At 39.4% G+C, this 24,513-nt stretch overlaps 1 protein-coding gene across 3 annotated transcripts; it reads right to left on the bottom strand.

Annotated features, from left to right (window-relative positions):
• Window positions 1-1,957: 1,957 nt before the first annotated feature.
• chka (choline kinase alpha) lies at window positions 1,958-23,958 on the bottom strand. 3 transcript variants are annotated; one of them, XM_068314033.1, is made up of 12 exons: window positions 23,476-23,958; window positions 22,429-22,537; window positions 21,795-21,855; window positions 20,370-20,423; window positions 13,194-13,307; window positions 12,498-12,631; window positions 10,119-10,223; window positions 9,635-9,874; window positions 6,387-6,495; window positions 6,173-6,279; window positions 5,998-6,079; window positions 1,958-5,337 (listed from the first exon to the last, which is right to left on the bottom strand). In XM_068314033.1, the coding sequence occupies exons 2-12, from the start codon at window positions 22,443-22,445 to the stop codon at window positions 5,278-5,280; spliced, it is 1,083 nt and encodes a 360-aa protein (XP_068170134.1). In that variant the 5' UTR covers window positions 22,446-22,537; window positions 23,476-23,958; the 3' UTR covers window positions 1,958-5,277. The 3 variants fall into 3 exon arrangements, with proteins under 3 accessions (XP_068170134.1, XP_068170133.1, XP_068170132.1); XM_068314032.1 differs by lacking the exon at window positions 21,795-21,855 and having other exon boundaries at window positions 9,635-9,722; window positions 9,816-9,874; XM_068314031.1 differs by lacking the exon at window positions 21,795-21,855.
• Window positions 23,959-24,513: the final 555 nt, after the last annotated feature.

The raw sequence follows: 24,513 nt of genomic DNA, 5'->3' as shown, positions 1-24,513 counted from the left end.
TTCAGGACTGTTCTCAATCATTGGCTATAAGGGAGCCATGTTTTTCAAAGAATTCCTATCATATGTCAAATATCCCGACATCTTTCCTTATTTTTGTGGGATTTTTAAACTTTTATCTTTGAAAACTTTCCCATGGATGAAGTGCATGCAAGACTTTTTTCTTTTTTCTTTTGATGTATTCTATTAATACAAATACAGCTGCTAGCAGTTGAAAAACCTGGCACAGAGCCGGAACATTTGAGGGGCCGATCAGAGATCAGCACCCTGGATCAACCCACTGATCTGAAAGAACACAATGTCTTACCTATAGTGATACTACTTGTACATTTGATGATGTAAGGTACAGTATATGAACAAATAACCATTTCCCAGGCTACTTTCCACGCCCACATTCTTGCTGGGCCACATTAAGCCTGCTGTATGGAGGCATGAGCACACCGCAGCGTGCTATTGGTAACAGAAAGGTTTCATCGCAGGTGTTTGTGTTTTTGACAGGCTTGACAAATTGCATGAACATCGACTGAGGCCATTTCTCCACTGTCAGCCCCAGACTGTAGATTAAAGAACATTGAGGATAAATCCACAGCACGCTCCAAGAACACATGACGCTGAAGGCAAATGGTCTGATCTGTTAATGTGTAAACACAAAGCATGTGTACATAACATTTGGCATGAATGCTGGATAGTTGGCGTGCATATCTCTCATTTGATGTTTGATAAAGATGTCTTCCACACAGTGCACGGTTTACCGCAGGCTCTAGTGTTTTTCCAGAGATGACGCCCACATAGAACTCCTGTAAGGAAGAAACACCCCAGCAGCAGGGCGATAATGCTCATTGCAGAAACAAACATGTTGCACATTTATTAGAAGCTTGGTACAGAAGATAGGGGAAATGTCCCTCAACACGTCCATAACACACTATCACACACCGTCTATCATCATCACCGTCATGGCTGAAATAAAAAGTTAATTCATGGGGAAAATATTTGGATTTTCCATCTGCTGATCCTGACTGACTGAATGAATGACTGACTGAATGAATGACTGACTGACTGAATTTTATGATTAACATGGTTTCATGAAGGGTAGCTTTATCATTTCCCATGCTCTTTAGCTGCTGTTAGCATGTAAGCATGCCCCCCCATCCCCCATAGAGGAAAAAATAACTTCCCCTACGAGGGACTAATAGGGGCGTCCGTAATCTTTATTCTTAGCTCAGTTAACAGGCTGTTATCTGATTGCGGATGGACTGAAATGGGACTAAGGTACAATGGAACATCTTGCTATTCTGAATTGCATGCACCTTTTATTTCAGCAATATATCATAAAATGTAATAAAACTAGCAGAATTTGCTCAATTTCATTGGTCTGAAATCCAGCTGTCAGTATTACTGAGAGTGAACTCTGATGTTTTCAATGAAGTTTCTATATTGAGTCAAACAGTCCAGCTGTGTCAAAATAATAAACATTTGTGACTCTGACATCATCTTCACTGATATCTGTTTCTATGACTGCGGGTTTGAGCGTGACATACAAAAATGGTTTGGATGGAGTCGTAGCGTCAGGTTTCCATGTGATTTTTACCATTAAAATTAGGTGACAAATGAAATGTTATGGCAATTAACAACTATGTGTTGACTAAATTCAACTGCATTGGGAGGAAAAGCTTGAAGAGGTTCAGCTTCTCATAAAAGAGACTTCATTTCAAGAGTGAACATTTAACATGAAAAGCTGCAACTATCTTTTGCATGTTGAGGAGTTTTACATATTTTGCAAAAGGTTATTTGTAATCTTTAAAGATTTAATCAAAAAAGTAGACCTTCACAATGTCAGTAAAATGTAATTCCAAAATTGTCCTCATATAATCTCGTCTGAGTATATCTACATATCTGATTGTTTTCCAGATTATGTGAAATCTGTCTGAACCAAATCCATAAATATGAAAGAACCCGCTCATCAGCTGTTTGTCTTTATTTGTGCAAAGCAGAAAAATAAACTTACAACATCATTTCTATGCTACTGCAGTTCATCCAAAACATTTTCTGATAGCAAAGTGTATTTGAGTACGTATGCATTCAGTATAGCTGCATAGATAGCAGAGGTTATCACTGAGTCACAACAGAGATGACTGAGTGCTATCAAGAACAATAATGTGTTACTGAGTGAATGATATGAACACAATTTACATTCTCAAGTGGGATAAAATACAAGGTTTTCATTTTTAGTATTTGGATAACTTTTGTATAACCCTCTATATATATGTTATTGAATATTTCATACATATAATTACAAGTACCATCATGTGATGGTGTTTGTTCTCTACTGGAAATAAAAACTACAGATTTATTTGAAGAACTGATTAAAGCATAATCCTAGTTTTTCATTTGGTCCAAACACTGAACAATAATGAAAGTTACACAACAATGCAGTGTACTATAAATTTTGAGATCGCAATGTCCATTTTCTCTATATGAAACATTAAAAAAAAGATGGAAAAATTGAACAATATGACAGTATGATAAAATATTCCAAGAAAGGTCAGGGCAAATGGCGCATTAAAAAAAAAAAAGTTAAAGACTACAGAAAGAATACATCAGATCTGGTAAGATAAAGTCATTGAATGGTGCAGGGGGAACAAAGGTACTAAAGACAGGACTTCTGCCTTACATCCGGTGTACCAGTAACACTTCAGGTCAATCAGTATGATCCACTGCACATTCTGCTGGTACATCCCTACATCCACTGACTCTCAAAACCAGTTTACCCAACTATACATTAAACACATTCCAAATAAAATTACATATACACTAAAATACACTTGCATGTCAAAAAAACCCAAAAACTTTTCAACAACCAAAGAGTCACAGTTCAACAAGCCCAAAATGTTTAAACATGAAAATACTCAAGTACATATATTTCGTTGTTTTTTTCTTTTTCTGGTCCTCAGATCCAAACTGTTGCAGAAGACATTCAAACACCTAGAAATGGTTTCAGTATTGAGCGATTGTTTCACATATCCATTTTGGTGGCTTCCACATGAAATCCCAGTGGCTCACAGGTAAACAAGGATGTAGAAATAAACTACGACTTCACACAAATGAACATGGAGGTGCAGGTCAGTCTGTGGTGGTTGTAACAGCACAGTCACAGTCAAGGAAATGTTTTAGCTGCATCTCTTCATGAAAATTGTTTCAATGAATGATGAACTTTGTATCCAACAAGGACCAAATGAAATATTTCTGGAAGTATTGCATAATGATACCTATGCCGCATAGTTGGCTTCAGATTTTTGGAGTTTGGAAAGCGGTGTCTGTGTGTGTGAAACAGTGTTTGTCAGCTCTGATGTAAACGTAGAACATATATATGAGCTTAGTACCTAATCTGCAGTGTCATTAACCAGCAATAGTTTGCAGGTTTACATTAAAAAAAAAAAAAAAGGCTCATTCATTAGCAGCACATCCAATGTGTAGTACTGCCCTACTGGATAGAAGCTGCTCTTGGAGGCTAGGCTAACACAGTTCTGCTCACTACATGTTGGGTTTGGAGAAGCTGTCGCTCCAACTTTGAGTGAAGCCTTAGGAAAATTGTTGTGCATTTACCCAGTTTTATGGAGACCAGAAGTTAAACTAGAAAATTCAATGGAAAATTTGGAATTCACAGGAGCAGTTACCTTAAAACCAAAGGTTTTTTCTAACAAAATGAAAAGTGCAGAGAAATAAAATAAAGTTCACACTGTCGGTCTATTCAAAAGCTGCGCGATGGTCTCCGAAGCAACAGATTTTAAAAGTCTGTCTGTCTATAACAGTAAAGCTCTTGGAGTGTGATGCACTTACAGTGACTCGAAACCAAGCCCGTGTTGATTAGGATGTTGGGTTGAGAAATAACAGAACAAATTAATGACAGTATCGCTCCAGCAACCAGAACACGTTTCTCAAAAACACATCATTCAAGGAAAAACAGCATTTCATATTATGGAAAACTGGTTCTCTTGACCTGATGAGACTTGATGGGGATACATGATTAGACAGACACTTCATATAAATGTCTGTTGTTAAAATATGGTACAGTGTTAATTTTCTCTTCCAGTTTCTTGAAATGAGCTTTAAAGTCGTGCAGGAACACCGTCGAGGACACATTAGGAACGGGCTAGGGCTTTGTCAAATTTTTTTCATTAACCTGAAATGTGTTTTTTATTGCAATGTCTTGGATTATGGATATAATGATGGACCACTTGGAAGTAGGCACTTGTACCAAAACCCAGTGTCATCCCAGAATAATTCATTTCCACAGTAAAGAAACATTTTCTTGTGTGCTGCATCTAAACCACTAAAATAAAGAAAATTAAAAAAAGTCAGCCAGTTTGTGTCTCAGTTTTCAATTAGCAACAATTCCTCAGGCTTATAAAGCGCAGTTGGAATGTCTTTTGGCTCAATCAATCCCAACTTACTCAAACACAACCTACAGAGATGTGGCTCTGTTGCCACAGCGATCCACAATACCACCAACCCACCAAACTTCAGACAGGGAATTAAACACTGAGAGCTGATTCACTGCTCATCAATAGAACTGAATCAATAAAAACAAAATCCAACCTAATTAAAATCTGACATTTGATTTGGTGGAGTTTAACCAGTCGTACAAAGGAACCTCAACCATTCACATAAGTGACAATACATTATTGTATTTACCCTGGCCTAAAAAAAAAAAAAAGTCAAATTCAAACACAAAAAAGCGTGTAATATCTAGAAGTGTAGACATCAATATGATCTATTGATCAAATCATTATTCCAACAGCCAACAAGTCAGCCCATCAGTAACACACAGGGTGAGTTGACTGGCTCATTGAGCTCCATCTATGTATATAATCATCAGCTGGCTGCTTCTATAAGCAGGAATCTACCAAGTGATGTTCACATTTTTCCATTAGAGCACTTCCATAAGGGAATGATCAATACATAAACATTGATGCAATGTTAATATTTTGAGTCAAACTGTAACCGAAATTCATCCTCCTCCTGCTCAAAACGTAACCCTCATATTAGTGATATGGTTAAAATAAGGCAGAGGCAGAGAGCAGTTCTGACCAGTGATGGAGGTTAGTACAGGTTTTTCTTTTTTGGCTCTCAGGGAGTTACGCAGTGTAAACTTTGAGCTGCAATGGCCTGAGGACTTTGAAACTAGCCATGGGAACAGGTTTTGGCCTTGGCAGCTTGCAAGTCTTCCTCTTGCCATGTGGTTGAATGTATCTTCTAATGCCATCCCATCATCTCTCCACACTAGACGGCCCAGATCTTCTTCTGCTGGAAGTAGGCCTCAAACCTGGCCTCAGCGTACTCCTGTAACACAGTCAGGTATATATTTTATTTCATAGATGGGACATATTTTAGTTTCATTTTAGCTGCACTACAAATCGGTATGATACCTTGATACCATTAACAAAGGTGTAAAACAAAACAACCTCTGGTCATGAGATGAATTTTCTGATTACAGTAACCCCTCGCATATTCGCACTTCACGCTGCCCAGATTCACTACATCGCAGATTTTTAGGAGGTAGTCATGTGACACCACACGTACATGATGTTGGAAGTGCGCTGTGTTCCGGGACTCATGGAATGCAGCGCACTTCTGTGTGTTAAAGAAACACTTACAGGTGCTTTAAACAATTTATAAAGCGTGGGAAAAGGTAATACAAATAGAAAGTGGTTTAGTATCAGTACGGGGAGGGTTTATAAATGTTTAAATTACAGTAGATAATAAAATAGTTTGTTGCTGTGTCGTGGAATGTTGTTTTTTGCGGGTGGTCCTGGAACGCATTAACCACAAGTAATGAGGGTTTACTGTATTATGTGCTGGTGTTATTATTTTGAATATTTTTTGGAACAACCCTCCAAGATATATGTGATATATTATATTATATCACATATATATTTTTTTTTCATTTAAACATACGAGCCATAAAAATGGGAAAAGAATCCTAATGAAACCTGTACTCACCAGATATCCAAACTGGATGGTGGACAGCCGGGCCTGGATGATGGACCATAAGCCCCAAAAGAAGTGTGACGCCAGAGAGAACCTACATTCAAAAATACATATGGTCATTTACGTACATTGTGACATAGTACTACCTCAGGTCATGCTACTGTGAGTGTTTGTGATCCCCCCCCACCTGTTGACCTCCACATACAGCTCCTCTTTGACTTTCATTTGGTCCTCTTCACTCAGATTGACGAAGTCTGGATCGGACTCGCGCAGGTAGTTCTCAATGAAGTGGAACTGCAGAGACGTGACGATCAGTGGTCGACGGATAACACCAAACAAAAAAAGAGATTTCACACCTTCTAATCCATTACACACACACACACACACACACACACACATACCTGTTGGGCCTTTGAAGGGTAGGCATGAGCATTCACTTTGAAGAAAGGAGGCTCGTCAGTATTGTAGTCATAAATCCATTCGCAAAAATGGTTGCCAATGTCGAATCCCCTGCAAGGTTAACAAATGACAACACAAAAACAATTACAGATGACTCGTGATACCCTTAGAACTATCTATACTAGTGCTTATTCCATTATTCAATAAGTTTGGATGAGCTGAATTGCTTTTTTCCCTGAAGGCAATTGGTTTTCATCTGAATTTCTAAATGTAAAATATATTTATACTCAGCCTGTCCCTAGAAGAACGTTGACTGAGTGTTCTCAGCATGGAATGCGCTTAGACGTTGTCTAATCCGCCGACAAGAAGCAGGCATACTACTGAGATTTGTATTTCTGGACTTCGATTCTTGTTAAGAACGTTCCTTTGAAATCCAGCGATGTCTCCACCTTTCTTGGTTTTGTTTGCTGAGCAGAACATTCAATCTTGTTTGCTGACTTAGGGGTTTCTAGATCTGAAACCCTCTTTGCAAACCAACCGTCACGCCTGTTGCTATCCTGCCAATTACAATGAAGCCCTTTGTTTTATAGGTTTTGCGCAAACAGAGCTTGGTACTGATTGTTCTTTTCCAAACAAGTGAAGCAATTTAGCGATACGTGATGGTTTTAGACACCGTCATGGTTTAATCCCATTTTATAAAATCAAACAGTATGTCAATGTCTTAGGGAACATTTACTGAAACCATAAAAAACCCTACTGATTGATTGACAATACTTAAGTAGCATGTCAGAACAAACAGCTGATAAATTGCAAATCACCCTAGAGACACCCCCCCGATAGCAATAACATGGAGACAGCAGTGAGGAACAGCTACCTTTTAACAGGAAGAAACCTTGAGCAGACTCAAGACTCAAGGCAGACAACCATTGATCTCATTACAAGAGACCAGAGGACACGTGTCTAATTCAAGGCCCGGGGGCCAAATGTGGCCCGCAAGAGCGTAAAAGATCACAGCTTGAGTGTCTAAAAAAAATATGTCAAAAGTGTGCTTTGAGCAAAACTACATTTCCCACAATGCAGTAATAAAGCCCATTTTAACTCTGACAAAAACGTTTTACATTTCATCTGGCCCTTTGGGGACAGCCATTCTGCTGATGTGGCCCTCAGTGAAAATGAGTTTGACACACCTGCCGTAGAAGATTCCTGTGTCACATTTACACACAAACGCTTAGTCGGTAATTTATTTAATATAATATATTAAACAGATAACACCAAACTCTAAGTATTGAAAGAAATAACCGATAAAAGAGTCTTCAAATAATCCCTGAGTAATAATGAACAAGCAGATAGTGTTGGCTGCACAGGGGCAGCAAATCATGACCGTGGGTAATGGATCCAAAACGAGGCTTTTGGAGACCAAAATTATTCTGTGGTGTCAGACTTTGAGAACGTGCGGTTTAGAGCGATGTGGTCACGCCGTCGTCCTCACACTGCTGGAGTGGCAGGAACTCAGTGACCTCGGGTTTTTTTTTCCATCATGAGCTATTTGAGAGTTTTCTTGAACTCCGTGCTCTATTGTTCAGTCAATGCAAAATTCACATGGAGCATGTTCAAGTAGTGCACACGCCAAGTAGTGCTGGCATGTGAATTCCTGCTACCTGCACCGCAGAATACTTGGAAAATGAAACCTCCCCCTGCTCAGTCTTAAAACCAGACCCCCTCCCACCCCCTCTTTCTGCTTCTAAATCCAACCAATTCAAGTCAATGAGAACAAAGACCGGGACCTTGTGTCTCATTTGTGTGGGCGTGCTCTTCCTACACACAGAGACAACACGTGTTCACGCGCGTGGACGGTGCCACGTGTTGGCTGTGCAGCGCATGAGCAGACTTAGAGCAGCCGCGCTGAGTGGACGCGCAGGGGGTTGGGAGTGTTTATGTGCACGGGAGACAGAGAATTTTAGCAACTGCGAGCCAAGGCCAGTGTTTTGCGTTGTTTCCCATAAATGAGGGAGTCTGGAATTCACACACCCAGCCATCTGGCAACACATCAAGGCAGTGCAAATAGGCACCTCCCCCAAGGGGCAATTATGTTATACTGTCCTATACCCAGATTTATGTGCACAACTGCATCGTATTTGTATCCTTAGGAGGCCCAGATAGGGTCTCTCATTGGCCCGCCAAACGCAGCTTACATAACAGCTGCAGTGAATATTTTAACAGTGGGCTGTGGCCTGAATGATGAGTGCCAGAAGGGAGCATTGATGGAAAACAGGGACGGTACAAAGTTCCATTAGCCTCCCTCTTGAGCTTCCTCACATTTCACTTTCTTTCTGACAGTAATATCGAGCTTATCGCCTGGTCTCTTTCTCTTTCACTTTCCACCTCTATCAGAGCAGCTCCACATCCTCTGCCTATCTCATCTAGCAGAGAGCAGGAAGGAGGGCGAGGACTGCAGTAGGTGATAATGAGGGAAATTTATGAGTGGTGCAGTTTGTATAGCTTTGGAGGTTAAATTTGTTCAGTATCAAGTACATGAACAAGTGTTCAGGAAATAAATACGTAAATAGAATGTAAATCAATAGGGTGCATGAGTATGCATAGGCCCAGTTGTCCCATTTAGTTCCATTCAACCCTACAACTATAACTTAAAGTCACTGGACGTGAGACAGTCAACCGTTTAAATCTAATGGATCCAGGATTTTATTTGCATTTTCACAAAGTTCCACACATTTGATACCAACTTCCTAAATATGCCTGGTTATTTTTCATAAAGTTCCACACGTTATCCCCCCCCCAAGCCAAGGCATTTATATTTTAAGGAAAGAAAAAAAAAAAGGAAACGACTGAGCAGATCTGTGAGAAACTCATTGGGAGGAAAGGCCTGAGCTGACCCCGTTACATTCTGGCACAGATCTGAATTAGGAGGTGGATCCAGGATTTTTCCCCCCCTCCCATTTCCTTTCAGCTGGTGTACTCCACCATATTCCTCTGCATTACTGACTCAAAATGTCTTCTTGATATTTCCTACATTTTAAGCCAGAGAATAAAGCAGACGATGTTTTCAACAAATTGCAAATGTAAATTTGTTCCTGGTCTTTAATTATAAATTATTATTGGACTATACAGAAGAGTCTATTTTTTAAGGATATATTTTTTAGCATAAAAAAAGTCTATTTCCATATGGTATATTTGGGTCGTTTTGAACAACTAAGCAGCTCTGTGCAGAAACTAACAGTCCTTTCTGATTTACCTGTAATTGTAGCTGCTGTACTCAAAGTCAATGAACATCAGCTTCTCTTTGTCTGACTTCTGCCGACCTTTCAGCAGCAGAATGTTTCCTGACAGCAACACATGACAAAAGTTATTTTTCTGCAAACAACAAAGACAAATAACAAAAGCCCGTCGGTCCTTTGAGCATCTTCGTGTTTTACCTTCTTGACAGTCATTGTGGCAAAACACAACAGGAGAGTGGATGGACTCCAGCAGAGATCTGACGACACACAGAACGACCGGATGAACATTTTTTACTTCATTCCTACCATTTACAACCATAAATAAGAGAAGAAGTTAAAAAAAAATGTGTTTATCCCCTGACATTCATGTAAATGCCACAGGTGTGTTTCTGACTCTCTTCACACCATCATAACACACACATCCTGTGCTTTCTGCTGTACAATCTGACATGCCGACACTCGGGTGTGGTGTTTGGTATTTTTGCACATGTGGAAGCCTACTTGAGCATTTCCATCTCCTGTGGGAGGTTGTAGCTGAGCAGGCGGCTGAAGCGACGCAGGTGAGGCTCTCGGGTGAAGTTCATCCTCATGACTTGGCTCAAGTACCTGTTGACAGTGTTACACACACACACACACTGAGTCACTCTACCCTCCAAACTGGTCATGTCTATTTATTTTTCATTATCATCTATCACGCTGTCCGCATATATTTGATGTTAGCCTGACTCACTGTCATCACGCAGCCACAGCTTGAATATCATGACAGGATCAGATGACCTGACCGAACAGCGGGCTGATAGCCGACTATCCTTCGGGGTGATAGCCGTTTTTATTACAAATATTATCACAATACATCATTTAAAGCAGTATTTCATTGATTATTGTTTATATAGAATGCAAATGTTAGTTTAACAATCATCAAATAATAATGTTATCAGTATTAACTGGGCTGATAACAGCAGCAAAGCAGCAAGATTTCAGTAGCTGTAGATTTACCACCAATAGTTGGAGGAGTTATGTGCAGGTGTAAAGAGGAACAATACACACACAAAACTTTTTTTTAAAAGTGTGGTTTGTCATCAGAAAGAAGGATCTAACTCCGAGCTGTACTTTCATTTTCTCTGGAATATAGTTTCAAATAACTTTTACAATCAGTTCCTTTAAAAGCGGACAGATTGGACTGATAGATAGACGCCAACGCTACGGCCACGCCTCATCGGCGACCATTTTAGGAACAACACGCGGCTTTTAGGGAACTGTAAATAAAACCATGTGCGGACGCATCACCAATCATGTGGCTTATGATAAGTAATGTGATCCATATGATGACAACAGTCAGATTTCTTTTAACGGATCCTCAAAACATAGGAAACATCTAACACGCAGCACTCACAAGTTGTGAAACAGCCAGAAGCCATAACTGCAACGTCAACACATGCCTCACAGATTAGTGACAAATGTCTCCTCGTAATTACAGTTACATCTTGAGGCAAATAAAAAAACTTCTTTCTCTGGCATAAATACTGACTTTTTAAAGTTTTTTAAGGTTTATAAGCAAGAAATATCTCTAGGTTAGTCCAAGGGAGTCTTAATATGCCCTGTGTTACGACCAGGACCTGTGTGTTCACTTTATTTTACAACTTTAATCTCTTCTCACACGCCCTTCATCATTTCTCTTTGTACTGCTGACTTCACACGTGTTCCAATAATATGTACAGTTATGTAAGAGCGATTTTTTTGGGTGGGCTGCTGTTAATAACTACTGATTTTTAGGTTTTTAAAGTGAGTTAACAACCCTAGAAAGATTTGACAGGTATATTTAGATTTTTTTAAAAGCTAATCCCTCAATATTTTCAAATTTGGGCCTTAGAATTTGGTTTAATTTAATGTTTTTATGCCATAACCTAACAATAGCATAACGCTACATTTTTAATTTTTTTCTTTTTACAGTTTACCTCAGTCTTGACTGCTGACTCTGATAAAGAGTGAAATGGATACGCCTGGAAAAAAAAAAGGTTAACTCCATAAAACTGAAGCTGGACTGGAACCAGCTGCTGTTAGCCAGCTGAACCTCAGAACTTAATCACCAGAGAGATAAAACGCTCTCAAGCAAAGAATTTAAGACGCCCACATTCCAAAACCTGGTGTGATTTGGCTCCAATGGTTTGCATGTGTTCCAGGATTTCGTATGAGTTTAGTACGACTCAAAGTCATGAAAGAAAAGTTCTTTACAGGAGAAAATTTGAGACTCCAGATTATAGACGACTCCTGCTTTCACTAAATCACGGTTCTGTAAATCTAATACTACATACTGCACAATTTGTATTGAGATAAAACTGAAATTGATCATCTAGTTTGACAACGTCACTCAGTTGGTTTGATATATTAGTTTTGAAGTAAAGTGTATTCTACAGACAGAAGTAATAATACATCAAATAATAATCAGTCTCTAGCATTAAAACTTAATTTGGGGACTCATTTTAAAGATGGCATTCACAAGCAAAAATCTTCAGGGTTTCTGACGATTCAAACAATGTCTGTAATCTCTCACCTCAATCCTTCACACTCGTCATGGAAATTTACAGAAATCACATGACCTGAGAAATGAGTCATCCTCAGAGCGGCGAGCTGCTCAGGGACGTTCCTGGAGCGTGACAATTAACATTATCGTCACAAACTGACAACCGCTGAACAAACCAAACCCGGCAGTTCATGCAGAAGACAGTCGTGATAAGGATCCTCCCTTTTCAGACATGAAACATGATCAGTGTTTCAAATATACGCATGTGGTAGAACACTATTCCAAAGTCCCTGAAGATTACACAGAACAAATGCCAGGACAGGATGGGGCAGGTCAGGGCGGGTAGGAGGAGGACTCACTTATCCATGGTTCCAAACAGCCACTTGGGTTCCTTGTTGAAGGGCATCCTCATTCTGTGAAACTTGGCCATCTTCTCTGCGACCTCTGCTGACAGGCTGGGGTCACTTAATTCACTGGTTTCCACTTTATGGCTCTGTAACATGGTGTTAAAAACAGTTACTGACCATAATGGGCGAAAGCAACCCATTATGAATGTAGCTGACTTTCATTGGACTTCACTTTGCTCTTCGTACATCCATGTTCAAACAACTTTAAAGTCTTTTGTTTTTACTTCTACCATAGAAGAAGAAGAAGTGATTTGAGGATATGATTTTCTGATTCGTACAATTAATTAATTTTGTGACACGATACTGATTAGATGCAGATGTTTCATGGTTACAGTAATTTATTCTATCTGAACATCAAACCATTATGTATCAAAGAAGACCACAACAACAGCGTGGTGAATCAGTCATTCTGGGCTGACTGTGACCCACTTGAACAATCACTGTCGGAAGTTAGCAAAGATCCTTATCTTTATTAAGACCTGGAAAAAAAGTCACGTATGTAGGTCATCTGTGATGGGACGTATAAAGGAGGGCTGGGTGTTTAAATAGAGGCACAAAAAGGGTAGGACTTTAATACAAAATTAAAATATTTTAAAAATTTCAGTTACTCTGAGAAATTTTGGAGTTTTTTTATGGTCAGAAACTTACAGGGATGTACTGCTCCAGCCGGCCCTGAGGGAAAATACCATAGAGTTTCGGTCCCAGCTCCCTCTCTGCCAAGATGGCAAACATGACACTCTCCAACACCATGGCCTCCGCCCCCTGCAAACACACAACAGAGGGACGCTTTACTTTTCAGCAAGGCATTTCTAGATGAGTGCAGTCCACAGCACCACCACTACACACTGGGGCTATAAACCACTGCAAGAACAGGATGAGACACAGGACAAAGAGCTGTTCATGGTCACAAGTTTGAAAAACGTGACACAATGAGTCACAGTCAGCCCCTTTTAGCACGCTGCCACCGTACCAAGGCAGCTGCCATGACAGGGCGCATAGCTACAAAAAGTACGCATAACCAAGATCTTTAGGCGTAACGCTTGAATTCCTGCTCTGCCTATGTGGTCGAATCCGACAGGACGACAGCCTGTTAAGTTTACACCCCGAAGGACATTTGCATAGATGAAAATTGAGTGGTATGTGGAAGGGTTCGACTTTACATTTTAAATGATAACATATGCATAACATGATGCTCTCTAACATGACTTTGCACTCAGCGTTGGACAGTTCTGTAAGGCAGCATGATTTCGAAGTAAGCAGACCGGTGTGTGAACACATGTGTGTGAAAAGAACAATGATGAGGAGAAACGCTGTGGTTAGGGTCGGCTCAGGCTGAGGGGAACACAGGAGGTAGATTACAAGTTCCTGGAAGAGTTGGGCAGACTCAGAGCACCAGTCACTGCTGAAGCAGTGACAGGATAGCCTTGACTCTCTCCTTTATCTGAAAACACACACACACACACACACACACCAACACTTGTCTTCAGGCCAACAGGGGCTCAAGGTGAACTCGGAAACTTTCTCTCATGAAAACACGAGTCACGGAGAACCAAAGACTTCACCCAAAAGAAAACCAGGCTTCTCACCATAAAAGTAAGAGAGAGATGTGAAACTAATCCCAACAAGACAAACACAACTGAACAGCAGGTGATGTATTACAGGGAAACCTGAAACTCTCAATGCGTTAAGCAGAGCCTTTCTGACATCAAACCACAGTAAATTATCACTTTTTACTTGAATTCAAACTATGAATACCTTCATTGCAGCTGGTCTGCTAAGAGAACGTTAAGAGGCAAGAGAGAAATTTTCCACTCTTAACTTTTTTTTTTTAGTTTCATTTACTCGCCAACTGGATAGTGGGCCCTAGAGGTTTCTAAAGAGAACTGGCTTTTCTTGTTTTAGCTCAAACAATGAGCGCGACACCCTCCGGATATTCCACTTACATAAATGATGGTCTACAGACACATCTACCTGATTACATTAGTTTCTGCGAAACATATAGGTTAGAATCTTAAATTCAACATAACTAATCTGAATCTCAGCGTCACTAATGCACGAGTCTCATTGTGCTCGGTCCTCGTCAGTCACTTCAACCGTTCCGCTAAAGCTTTGTCAAGTTGGATTGTGGGTCAGAGGTTATCTTTTCACATGAAAACAGAATGCATGTTTGGAAAATTCCACTTAGATTGTAAGAAATTTTATTTGCAGCTTAATCTGTTAAATTTCATCATTCTCTACACAGAACCACAACACTTGAGTACAACTTTAAAGGGACAGTAAATCTAATTTTAAGTGACAAACATGTTATTCATCATTATTAAAAATAGAAGAAAAAATACATTTTATGTGTGTAGCATCATCCGTTTGGTCAAAAAAGCTTAAAATCTGCGCCGCAGCAGCTTCCGCATTCGGTGGTCACGTGGGCGTTACGTCACTGGGGCCAAACGTCGCTTAGCAGCCATAAGAAACAATGCAATTCTAGACGCGATTAACACCAAAAATATCATGGTTACCTGCGCGGTGAACGGTTGTGTCAACAGAACAGCAAAAAGACGCGAAGACAAGGACCTGTCGTTCTTTAGAATACCTTCTGCGAAGGTATCGCGCTAAAAATGCTAACGCGCTAGCCCGTCAATGGGATTGTCCATATTATATTATCATTGAGCTAACCGCCATTTATTACTACTGGACAACTACAGTTGTTATTAATTCCGCAGTGAATTTATTTGAAAGTCGAGTCTTTTTGCTGTTCTGCTGACACAACCGTTCACCACGCAGGTGAACGGTTGTAAATCGCGTCTAGAGCTGCATTATTTCTTATGGCTACAGAACTATGTTTGGCTCCAGTGACGTAACGCCCACGTGACCACCGAATGCGGAAGCTGCTGCGGCGCAGACTTTAAGCTTTTTTGACCAAACGGATGATGCTACACATATAAAATGTATTTTGTCTTCTATTTTTCATAATGATGAATAACATATCTGTCACTTAAACTTTACTTTACTTTCCCTTTAATATCAATAATTTAAAATTCAGAGACAAAAAACCCCCCCAAAAATTTATGGATTCACAATCGACTGAACTGATTATTAGATAAGTTGGTTCCCCACCATGAGTCCTTCCTGTGTCACATTTCTTTGAATGCTGTCAAAGGGACACAATCCCTTTTTCTACTGAAAGCACATTTTACATCAGAAAAACAGTCTTTACTGATAATAATATTTATAATAGCAATTGATAAAAACCTTAATTCTTTATGTTGGAATCTGAAATTTACTCAAGTTTAAATACCTGTCTAGTAAGTAAACCCGATCCACCATGAGAAAGAGTAACATAGCAAGTTTTTTTATTTTAAAGTAATGGAAAAATAAACATTATTTGTTATGTCAGTTAGAAACTGGATGGAAGCAAAACCCACTGAAAAAAATAAACATTGTCATTTTTGTTCTCAGGACATACAGAGGTTCCTGTACAGGCACAATTATGGCATAATGACATTAGCCTGAAGCTGCAAACTGCTGCAATTCCATTTTATTATTGGTGCAACAGCTGAGAGAGAAACCAGTTTAAAATATTGCCATCTCAAACCACTCGAGTGAAAAGCAGCAGACTAAAAAGCTTTAAATTTGAACAGCGGGATTTTTGGTTACTTGCCAGAGAATGTGCTTTTGACCATCTAGCAGGAAGCCAATTCAAGGAAACAACACTGACAGCTTTGTGGCCTCTACTGATTACTCATTATATTTATCTAAATAACACCACAGCAACAACAGAAGCACATACCTCACCTCTAACAGATCCGTAACGTGGGAGACAAAACTATTACAAACTATTAACATTACTGCAATCATTGAGTAATTGGAGGTTGTGTAGATGGTTCAAGTTTTCTTAAGAGCATAAAACTGAATTGTAAAAGCACGTTAATAACTATTTATTGTAGTCGGTCCAACTGATTATTTATGACACTAACCACATATAATGAAAATGGCAAAAATGTCCATTTCCTTACTGTTAATACCGAGGTAGTTTTTTCAAATAGCTTCAAAAAGCTCTAAAATCCAAAGATGTTCAATTTACTGTATTTTAAAAATAAAAGCTACAAATCCTCACACGAAATCCTCAAACCAGTTTTGTCTTTAAAATCCATGTAATTACTCATGCCTCAAATAGTTGGCTATCTTTTCCGTAACCAAATCTACTGAGTTGTCACTCACGTCATGTGTCTGCTCTAATTAGAAGGGCAGGTTGAAATCCGCCAACAGATCTTCAGAACTTATTACATGAAGTATTTTCCTGCTGCAGTTATGCTGGCCTGCCATGTCAATATCACTAAAAAGTTTTATCAGCTTCCTTAATTCCGAGTCATCAGCCACCACCACCACCTTTATCTCAGTGTCATTCAGTCACAAGCTAAGCTCAAAAGACTCTGGACTACTTTTCACATATCATCTCCTATAAATAATTATCTTTACTTCATTTGCATTTCCCAAATAAAATACGAGTTCATTAATAAAGGAGTAAGGAAATTTCTATTTTGGTTGATCCAAAGCAATTAAAAATTACAACATTAGCAGCAAAAATAGTTTATTAAGGGAATTTTAATTTAATCTAGTCAAATTTAAACTTTGTCACATGAGCAGCTTCCAAAGCAAATAAGCAGGCTGCTGAATTACACAGGAACAACTACAAAGTCTGTTTGTATGAATACTATGCAGTATATTTTCTGAAAGAATATTACCCATCCAAGTAATGTTTTATCTGATAACAGACATTTTCTAATCCCTATCGTGAATTACGCTGACATGCATATTGCTAAACTTCAACACAGGTGGCAGCCTGACCACAAAGCAAAGACCCAACCCCCTACTGGTTCAGTTCATAGAGTATATCACTCCTTTGACAGTTTTCCAGTGAGACACGATCCATACCACCTCATTATTGCAGCTGTGCCGACCCAGATTTGCAGAATCCAGACCACGTGTGGACAAACTCTGCTGCATGTGCAGAGCTTCGGTAACCCACATTTGTTCCACTGCCAATAAGAGTTAGTCAGTCCTGACTGGCATTCTGACATCTGGAGTAGCAAAGTACCAAGCAAGTATTCAGTTCATGCATGATCACTATTCAAGAGATCATCAAACCTGCTTCCTCATGGGTCACCCAAGGATAGGGGGATATCTTTTTTTTTCCTAAGCACTATGTCAGCAATAAGAGTGTTGACTTAGCTCTTGGCTAGTGCAACCATTTAAATTTAGCATAAGAGATCTGAATCAATGGACTATGCCACTCCAGTTGTACTCTGTAAAGATAAAGTGACAGCTAAAAAAAGGTGATACCAAGTGTGGGACCATGGATGTACTGGAAGTGTTTGGTCACCACATGTCATCAGACTCTACTCTGACTGGGGCCCAAGGGATGCCTTTGAACCACCAAAAACAGGACATAAAAGAAGGAAATGCTGAACGGTCATGTGAGATTCCCAGAAGTTGTAACTTGAGTAGAGAACAATACAGGATCCAAACCCTCGCGGCAGAGACTGACAAGCGTATAAATTAAGTCATGGTCTTTATATCAAATACTTATTCATTTTAACTGGGTTCTTCATTCTGTCCCAACTTCTGGTAGGCGTGATGGAATCCTCCCTACTAAAACCACCCAACACTGTCCTTTGGCTGTCACTCTGATGATTTGATAGTCAAGGACAACTTTCTAAATAAAACTGCAACGACTACCATGCAAATTTCTTGTACATTCCACATCATCATCTATCACATTTTACTTCTGCTTTTCCAAACACCATTTACTGAGCTTGTCTTTTGTCATTTTTATATTCCATTTTTTGTTAACATAAAATTCCCAACACCTTGTAATTAGCAAGCAAGTTAACCCAGAGTAAAACTCCTCTTGTGTTCAAACATGGCCATTAACGCTGATCTCACCCCATGATTTTCTGATAATGTTCCTTTGGTGACCCTGGTGAACCAGTATACTGTTTGACAGTTTTGAAGTCCACTATCAACGTCTGTCTATTTTCTTCAAGCCTGAACAAATTCTTGTTTGTTTTACCTGTTTGATTTAAGTCGCTCGCCATGAAAGACGAGTCTTCCACTCATTCAAAAGTTAATGTTCAACAAGTCAATAATGTCTACCTCACAGTTCAGTCACCGAAAAATTTCAACATACTCAACAGCTGCCCCCAACCTCTGTCTATTTCCTGCTTTTGAACAGGAAACTAAAACTTCCTGTGGCAAATTTGAATATCCTTTTTGAATGAATATAAACTGTCAGACCATGTAGTTTTCAACTAAAACTTTTCTCTGGGTGTTGCATGACATTTGATTATAAACCATTTAACTGGTTTCACATCATTTGCTAGAGATTTAATAAAATCCATCAAAACCTTTTTGGCAATCACTACTGAAGAAAAAGAAGACCAAGCTCTGCTTGTTCCAGCTTCTCTACTTTGAGGATTTGCAGCCTTACATTTCAAGACAAGGACTTGGGCTCTTGGTAACTGTGACGGATATGCACTTTTATTGTCTGAGGTTCAGGAATGAAACGACAATTTGACTCATTAAAAAATTAGCAGTTGAATTAGTAATAAAAATAATCAATTTCAATGGTTATTAAGAAATGAGCTTGTTGTTTGAACTGAATGAATTAATGCCAATGAAAATCCAAACATACGATCTAGAATTCACCATATTTTTGAGGTTTATTCGTTCTTTCAGTGAGAAGCATGAGTATTTGAATATGAGGCCATTATTTGAGAATTTATATCACTTAAACACTTAATAATAAGCACATTTAGTAAATACTAATATATACAGCGTATCTGATGAGAGCTACTTCTTTATGGTGCAATGTAAACACTGCAAAATACTCAGAAAGGCTCTTAATAGGATTTATCTTGTCCAGACAGGACAGAGGCCAGCTTAAACCTTCACAGAGCTCTCATTGAAATACTCTGATATTCAAAAATTCAACCTTAAATAACAAAACAAAACTTTACTTTTGTTGAAACACTTTTCATGTAAAAAATCATGTAAAAAAAAAATCAAACGACCAAATCACCTCAACAAAGGGTTAAACTAAGACGTTGGCACAGGACGAGTTCTGCATTAGCCTCAAGGCTAACTCGGATTAGTGGGACAGGAAGCTGCTGGGAAAAAGCACCGGGAATAAGAATCATTCTTACGGGAACATGAAAGATGGGTTAGGACAGTTTTCCTCGCTGATGACCTCACCTGAATCACATGACAGTGAGTGTCAACAGCCCTCATCACATGATGTGATGAACAGTAAAAAGGTTTCTAGGTCATGGGCAATAAAGTTTGGCAATACTCCGAGCTGCTAGCTGTAAATATAAAATATGAGTGTTTCTTCAGGTCCAGTGTTTCCCAACATGAGGCTTCCTCTATTTAACCAGCAAACAGAATTTATTCATTGATTTATTCATTTTCATAAAAATACAACAATTTTAATTAAGTTAATTTTTACTGTCTCCAATTAGTCTGCGGGAAGCTCATTCAACGTCATTATTTACAATGCAGCTCAGCCAGATCCCAGTCAGTGGAGAAAGGTGTCAGATTTTATTCTGAAATTTAACATGGTGCAACAAAGATTCAGCTTTCTCTGGAGCCAGACGGGGTAAGAAAACTGGAGCGGATCAGGCTGAACTTACTTCTCAAAAGAGAGGTCAAAATGAACAAGACAGTTAAAGCAAACAAAACATTTTCAGACTCCTGGGAATGAGATGGGACATGTTGGTGACTGATGGTATAGGAACATGCATTATGACGGTACCATCATCAGTTACTTACTTGGAAGTGATTTTCTTTGTTTGACTGTCGGGAATCTCCTTTATTACAGGACATCTATCAACAAAAGAAAAAGGAAAGAACTATCCATGAATACATGTGAAGCTGTCTAGTGGTGCCAACATTAAATCCTAACCATGCCTGCAATGCAGACAGTACAGTATGAGTTCAAACACACGCCGAGTCTTTTGGACATGAGAGCGCAGGTGATTCAGATTAAACGGCTGCTCTCCTCCGGCTTCCTACTTAAAGCATCAGCCTGAGAGAGAGAGAGATAGAGCGCTACGGGACGAGCCAAAACTAGGTTTTATTAGTTTACAGATATTAGATTTTACTCTAGTTTACATACTGTATTATTCAAATGGACGCTAAAATTACACGTATGTACTTGGTGACTCTACTAATTGTCCTAAGTGCTATTCACATATCTTCATCGCTGAGAAACATCGTCTTCAGTGCAGTTAATCTTTGTTTAATCATTAGAAGCTGAGCGCCGTGACAATGACATCAGACTTCCTTAATCATATTAGCTTTTTGATTAGACATCGCTAATTCCTGGGTGGCTGCTCTGTCCTGACAGAGACGACTGCAGTTACCTTGGTGAAAGACGAAGTATTTCAGTTGTCTCAGACATCCCTAGCAATAAAAGTCAACCCTCAGGTGACCATTAGCAATTAGACGGACTTTAATGAATTTTTAATGCAGGGGGCTCATCACGGCTGTGGCTAAGGCAAAAAAAATATTCATTTATGGGCTGGAATTGACTTAATTTAAGCTCGAGTGCAGCTCATGACACTGCGTCTTCATTTTGAGTTGATTATTTATTCATCACATCAGGCTGGAACAAACGATGAAACTATACACGGTTAGATTATATTCAGAAATCTTGAATGAATGTTTTGACGTCCTTAACACCTGTCAAAATATTTTGTGTTTACGTTTGCAATAAAATTATTCTTGGTAATACTGCTGAGAGTGCTATTTAGGCTAACCAGGTTTGTGAACTCTGGTCCGTCAGCCACGTCATTCCAGCAAATTAAACGGCCTTATCTCTCTGAAGTGCAGCCGCTGCGGAGCTGCAACATATCTGGATATGTTCTTGTGTAAACTGGAGCAAAGAACTGCTGAAGTGCAGGCTTGATTTTTTCTATTACTGGTTTGTTTTATTTGTCAAGCAAGTGCACAACTTCACAGATTAATCATTACCTTGCTCTGTTTGTGCAATGGATAAAAGAAATCGGCTGACTTCCTAACATTTAAGTTTCACAAAGCAGAGATTTAGAGAAGAAAATAGAGAGGAGAGGTATTTCAGCGCCTTGACTTCCCTCCTTACTGTATCTTCCCAGCTTTTTTCAGCCGAGGCTGTGCTAAATGACTGTGTGTTACGTCTTTATATTAGGCTGAGATTTCAGAGATCTCATACTGTACCGTGATTTTTGGTGGGTTCACCTTGGAACAAGAGTGCCCAAGGCACGCTCCTTTGGGAAGCCTACGGCAAAGAACACATGCATGTACAGCCATGGGGGTACATCACCATGTACAACAATGGCTAACACGCACACACACATACATACACACACATACACGCATGAAGGTATAACTGCACATGCATGCATACACTAACATAAGCACTTGAGCTGCAGATGCAACATCCTCTGGTGGTGCTGTCACATCACAGTTATATGCATTATTTTTTTATTTTTTTTATTTTTTTTTATCTTCTGGTTTCTGTCATTATCAAGTCAAGCTGAAAAGCAAACTTTGACCAGTTACATAAGTCATCTCCACAACAAAAGTGGATCAGTAAAATATTCTTACGGGTTTAGGAAAAGAAAATAAACATGTATGTGATTTTACCTTTCTCCTGGTATTTGTGTGTGAGTTCTATAGTAACATTCCACTCCAGTAAAAATAATCAAACTTTAGTAATTATAGACTAAATATGACACACACCCGAGGGAAACTACAACACATCTCTGTGGAGGGTTTGGCTTACTTGTAGGTTTTTTTAAATTATGAAACCAGCTTCTCAAAGACCACTGATGAGTGATGTGTCTCTCACCTGCAGGATGGCCCCATAGAGTCTCAGCAGGATGCTCCTCGGCTCATCCCCAACAGATTCCAGGCTGTCAGGGAGGCTGCACAGGAAGAGCCTGTTGCTCAAACCACCCCTGAAGAACAGATGGGAAGGACAGTCGGGCTTAAAATAATATGTTAGGACTGTAATGACCCCTATTCGACATCCTCATTAACCCGGGTAAGGTATTAGATAGGCGTGACGGCTGGGGAAGAAAACCGTTACAGGAAGTTAGTCGTGTTGCAATTCTTTTTAACAGCATAACTACAAAAAAAGAAAAAAAAAACATTATAAAAACTTAATTCCCAAAACATTAAAAGCCAGATCATCAAGTTCACATGAAAACAGGTGGGACATTTGAAAGATATAAAAGTAAGAAAACTTCCTGGTTAGACAAAAGATCCACTTCAGTAACCTATGGGTGGGTGAGGAAAGTTTCTTGATTTTTTTTAATTTTTTTTTTCTGAAAAAAAGTTGCGTCACAGGCGAGTCCTGCAACACGAAACCTTTATTCATTCCTTACAGGATCCTAAAACTCAAGCACAACCAAAAAAAACCTACACTGTTGTTATAGGGTTGGAAGAATTTTTTTTTAAATTATTATATATTATGTCCTGTTGAGCTTAAAATAGAATTTGAGAGCTCATGAACTTTGAGATCTTTTAAAATGAATCTATTTGAAGACAATAAAAAATATCTCTTTATGCCTATAAAAACCCTCTCACATTTACTGATCTCATAATAAACCCTAACCGTTTATTCTAAGGAAATTAAAGGCAAGCTGATAGTGGCTTTTTAATATTTTTTTTTTAAGATTTAGAGCCGTACATTTTTAAAAATAATTTGATATATTATGAGTTTTGTCTACGATTATATCATAATGACAGACTTTTACTGTCAGGAAAGACAAAAGAACAGAAGAGAAAACCCCGCACTGCTCGGCCCTCAGCGGCTTGAGTGCGTCCTGAGGCTGGGCGGTATCATAGCAGCCTTCCGCCCCAACCTACGGGCGGTGGAAAGAACAAAGTGTACCTTATCACGGTGATGTAGAAGTCGTCCTCAGACACACATTTCCAGGCTCCGTGGAGGAACTCTTTGCACCACATGAACGCCTTGTGGCGGGTGTCCAGGTCGGGCTGGTCTTTACGGTCTAAGTCCTTGCAGTCGTCCTCGACGTCGGGCTGGACCTGCAAGGCGTTTTCAGTCACCAGCAGCCCGAGAGACAGGGAAGGGGAAGAGGACACCCCGTTGATGAATTTGGTTTTCATTTTCAATACAAGAGAGGAAATAAACATAAATCTTTTTTTTCCCCCGGAGAACTTAGCTAATGTGTCCTCTGGTTTGTGACGCAGGAGGATTTATTTCGGATTTTGATATAAAAATGAATATTTCTTTCGGTAAATTTATGAAATATAAATAGTTATAGTTTGGTTGTTTCTGTTTAATAATCGAAATTCTAAGTATTACAGTTCTTTTCGGAGCACAGTTAGCTGAAACTGATGTGCAGTAGAGCGATGCCTGGCAAGGAATGAATAAAGTACGTGCAGAGTTGAGCTTTAGAGGGAGGGGGTGTCACATGACACGTCCACGCCCCTCCTCGTCGCTGATTGGTTGTCTCGGACACAACCCTATAGGACCACAACAAACCGACTCAGCCTCCGCACACTGCGGAACTTACGGACGAGCAGAGCATCCATCAGGTTGTTTCCTCCTGTTCGGGCCCACAGCCCCGGATTGGACCGGTGGTTTTTTTGATTTTTTTTTTTTTAAGAAGCTACTCTAATTTACATATCAGGCTCCTTAGGAGATTCGCTGACTGTGTTCTAAATCATGGCTGATGATGTTTGAAGGGTACAACCAACCAATACATCAGAACTGCGCAACCTGTGGCCCGCGGGTCAAATCCGGCCCTTTGTGCATCCCTGTCCAGCCCACATGAGGCAATCATAAATTACGTACACACGAGTTACATTTGTTAAACACCATAATTTCAAATAGCCTAATATAAATATTAACAAAGTGTTCTACTCTTTCAATAATCAGTAATAGCTATTCAAAATATTTAATTTA

This window comes from Antennarius striatus, chromosome 4, assembly GCF_040054535.1.
Source record: "Antennarius striatus isolate MH-2024 chromosome 4, ASM4005453v1, whole genome shotgun sequence".
Taxonomy (NCBI): domain Eukaryota; kingdom Metazoa; phylum Chordata; class Actinopteri; order Lophiiformes; family Antennariidae; genus Antennarius; species Antennarius striatus.
Note: the sequence above shows the minus strand (reverse complement) of the source record. Positions and strands in the feature narration are given on the sequence as shown.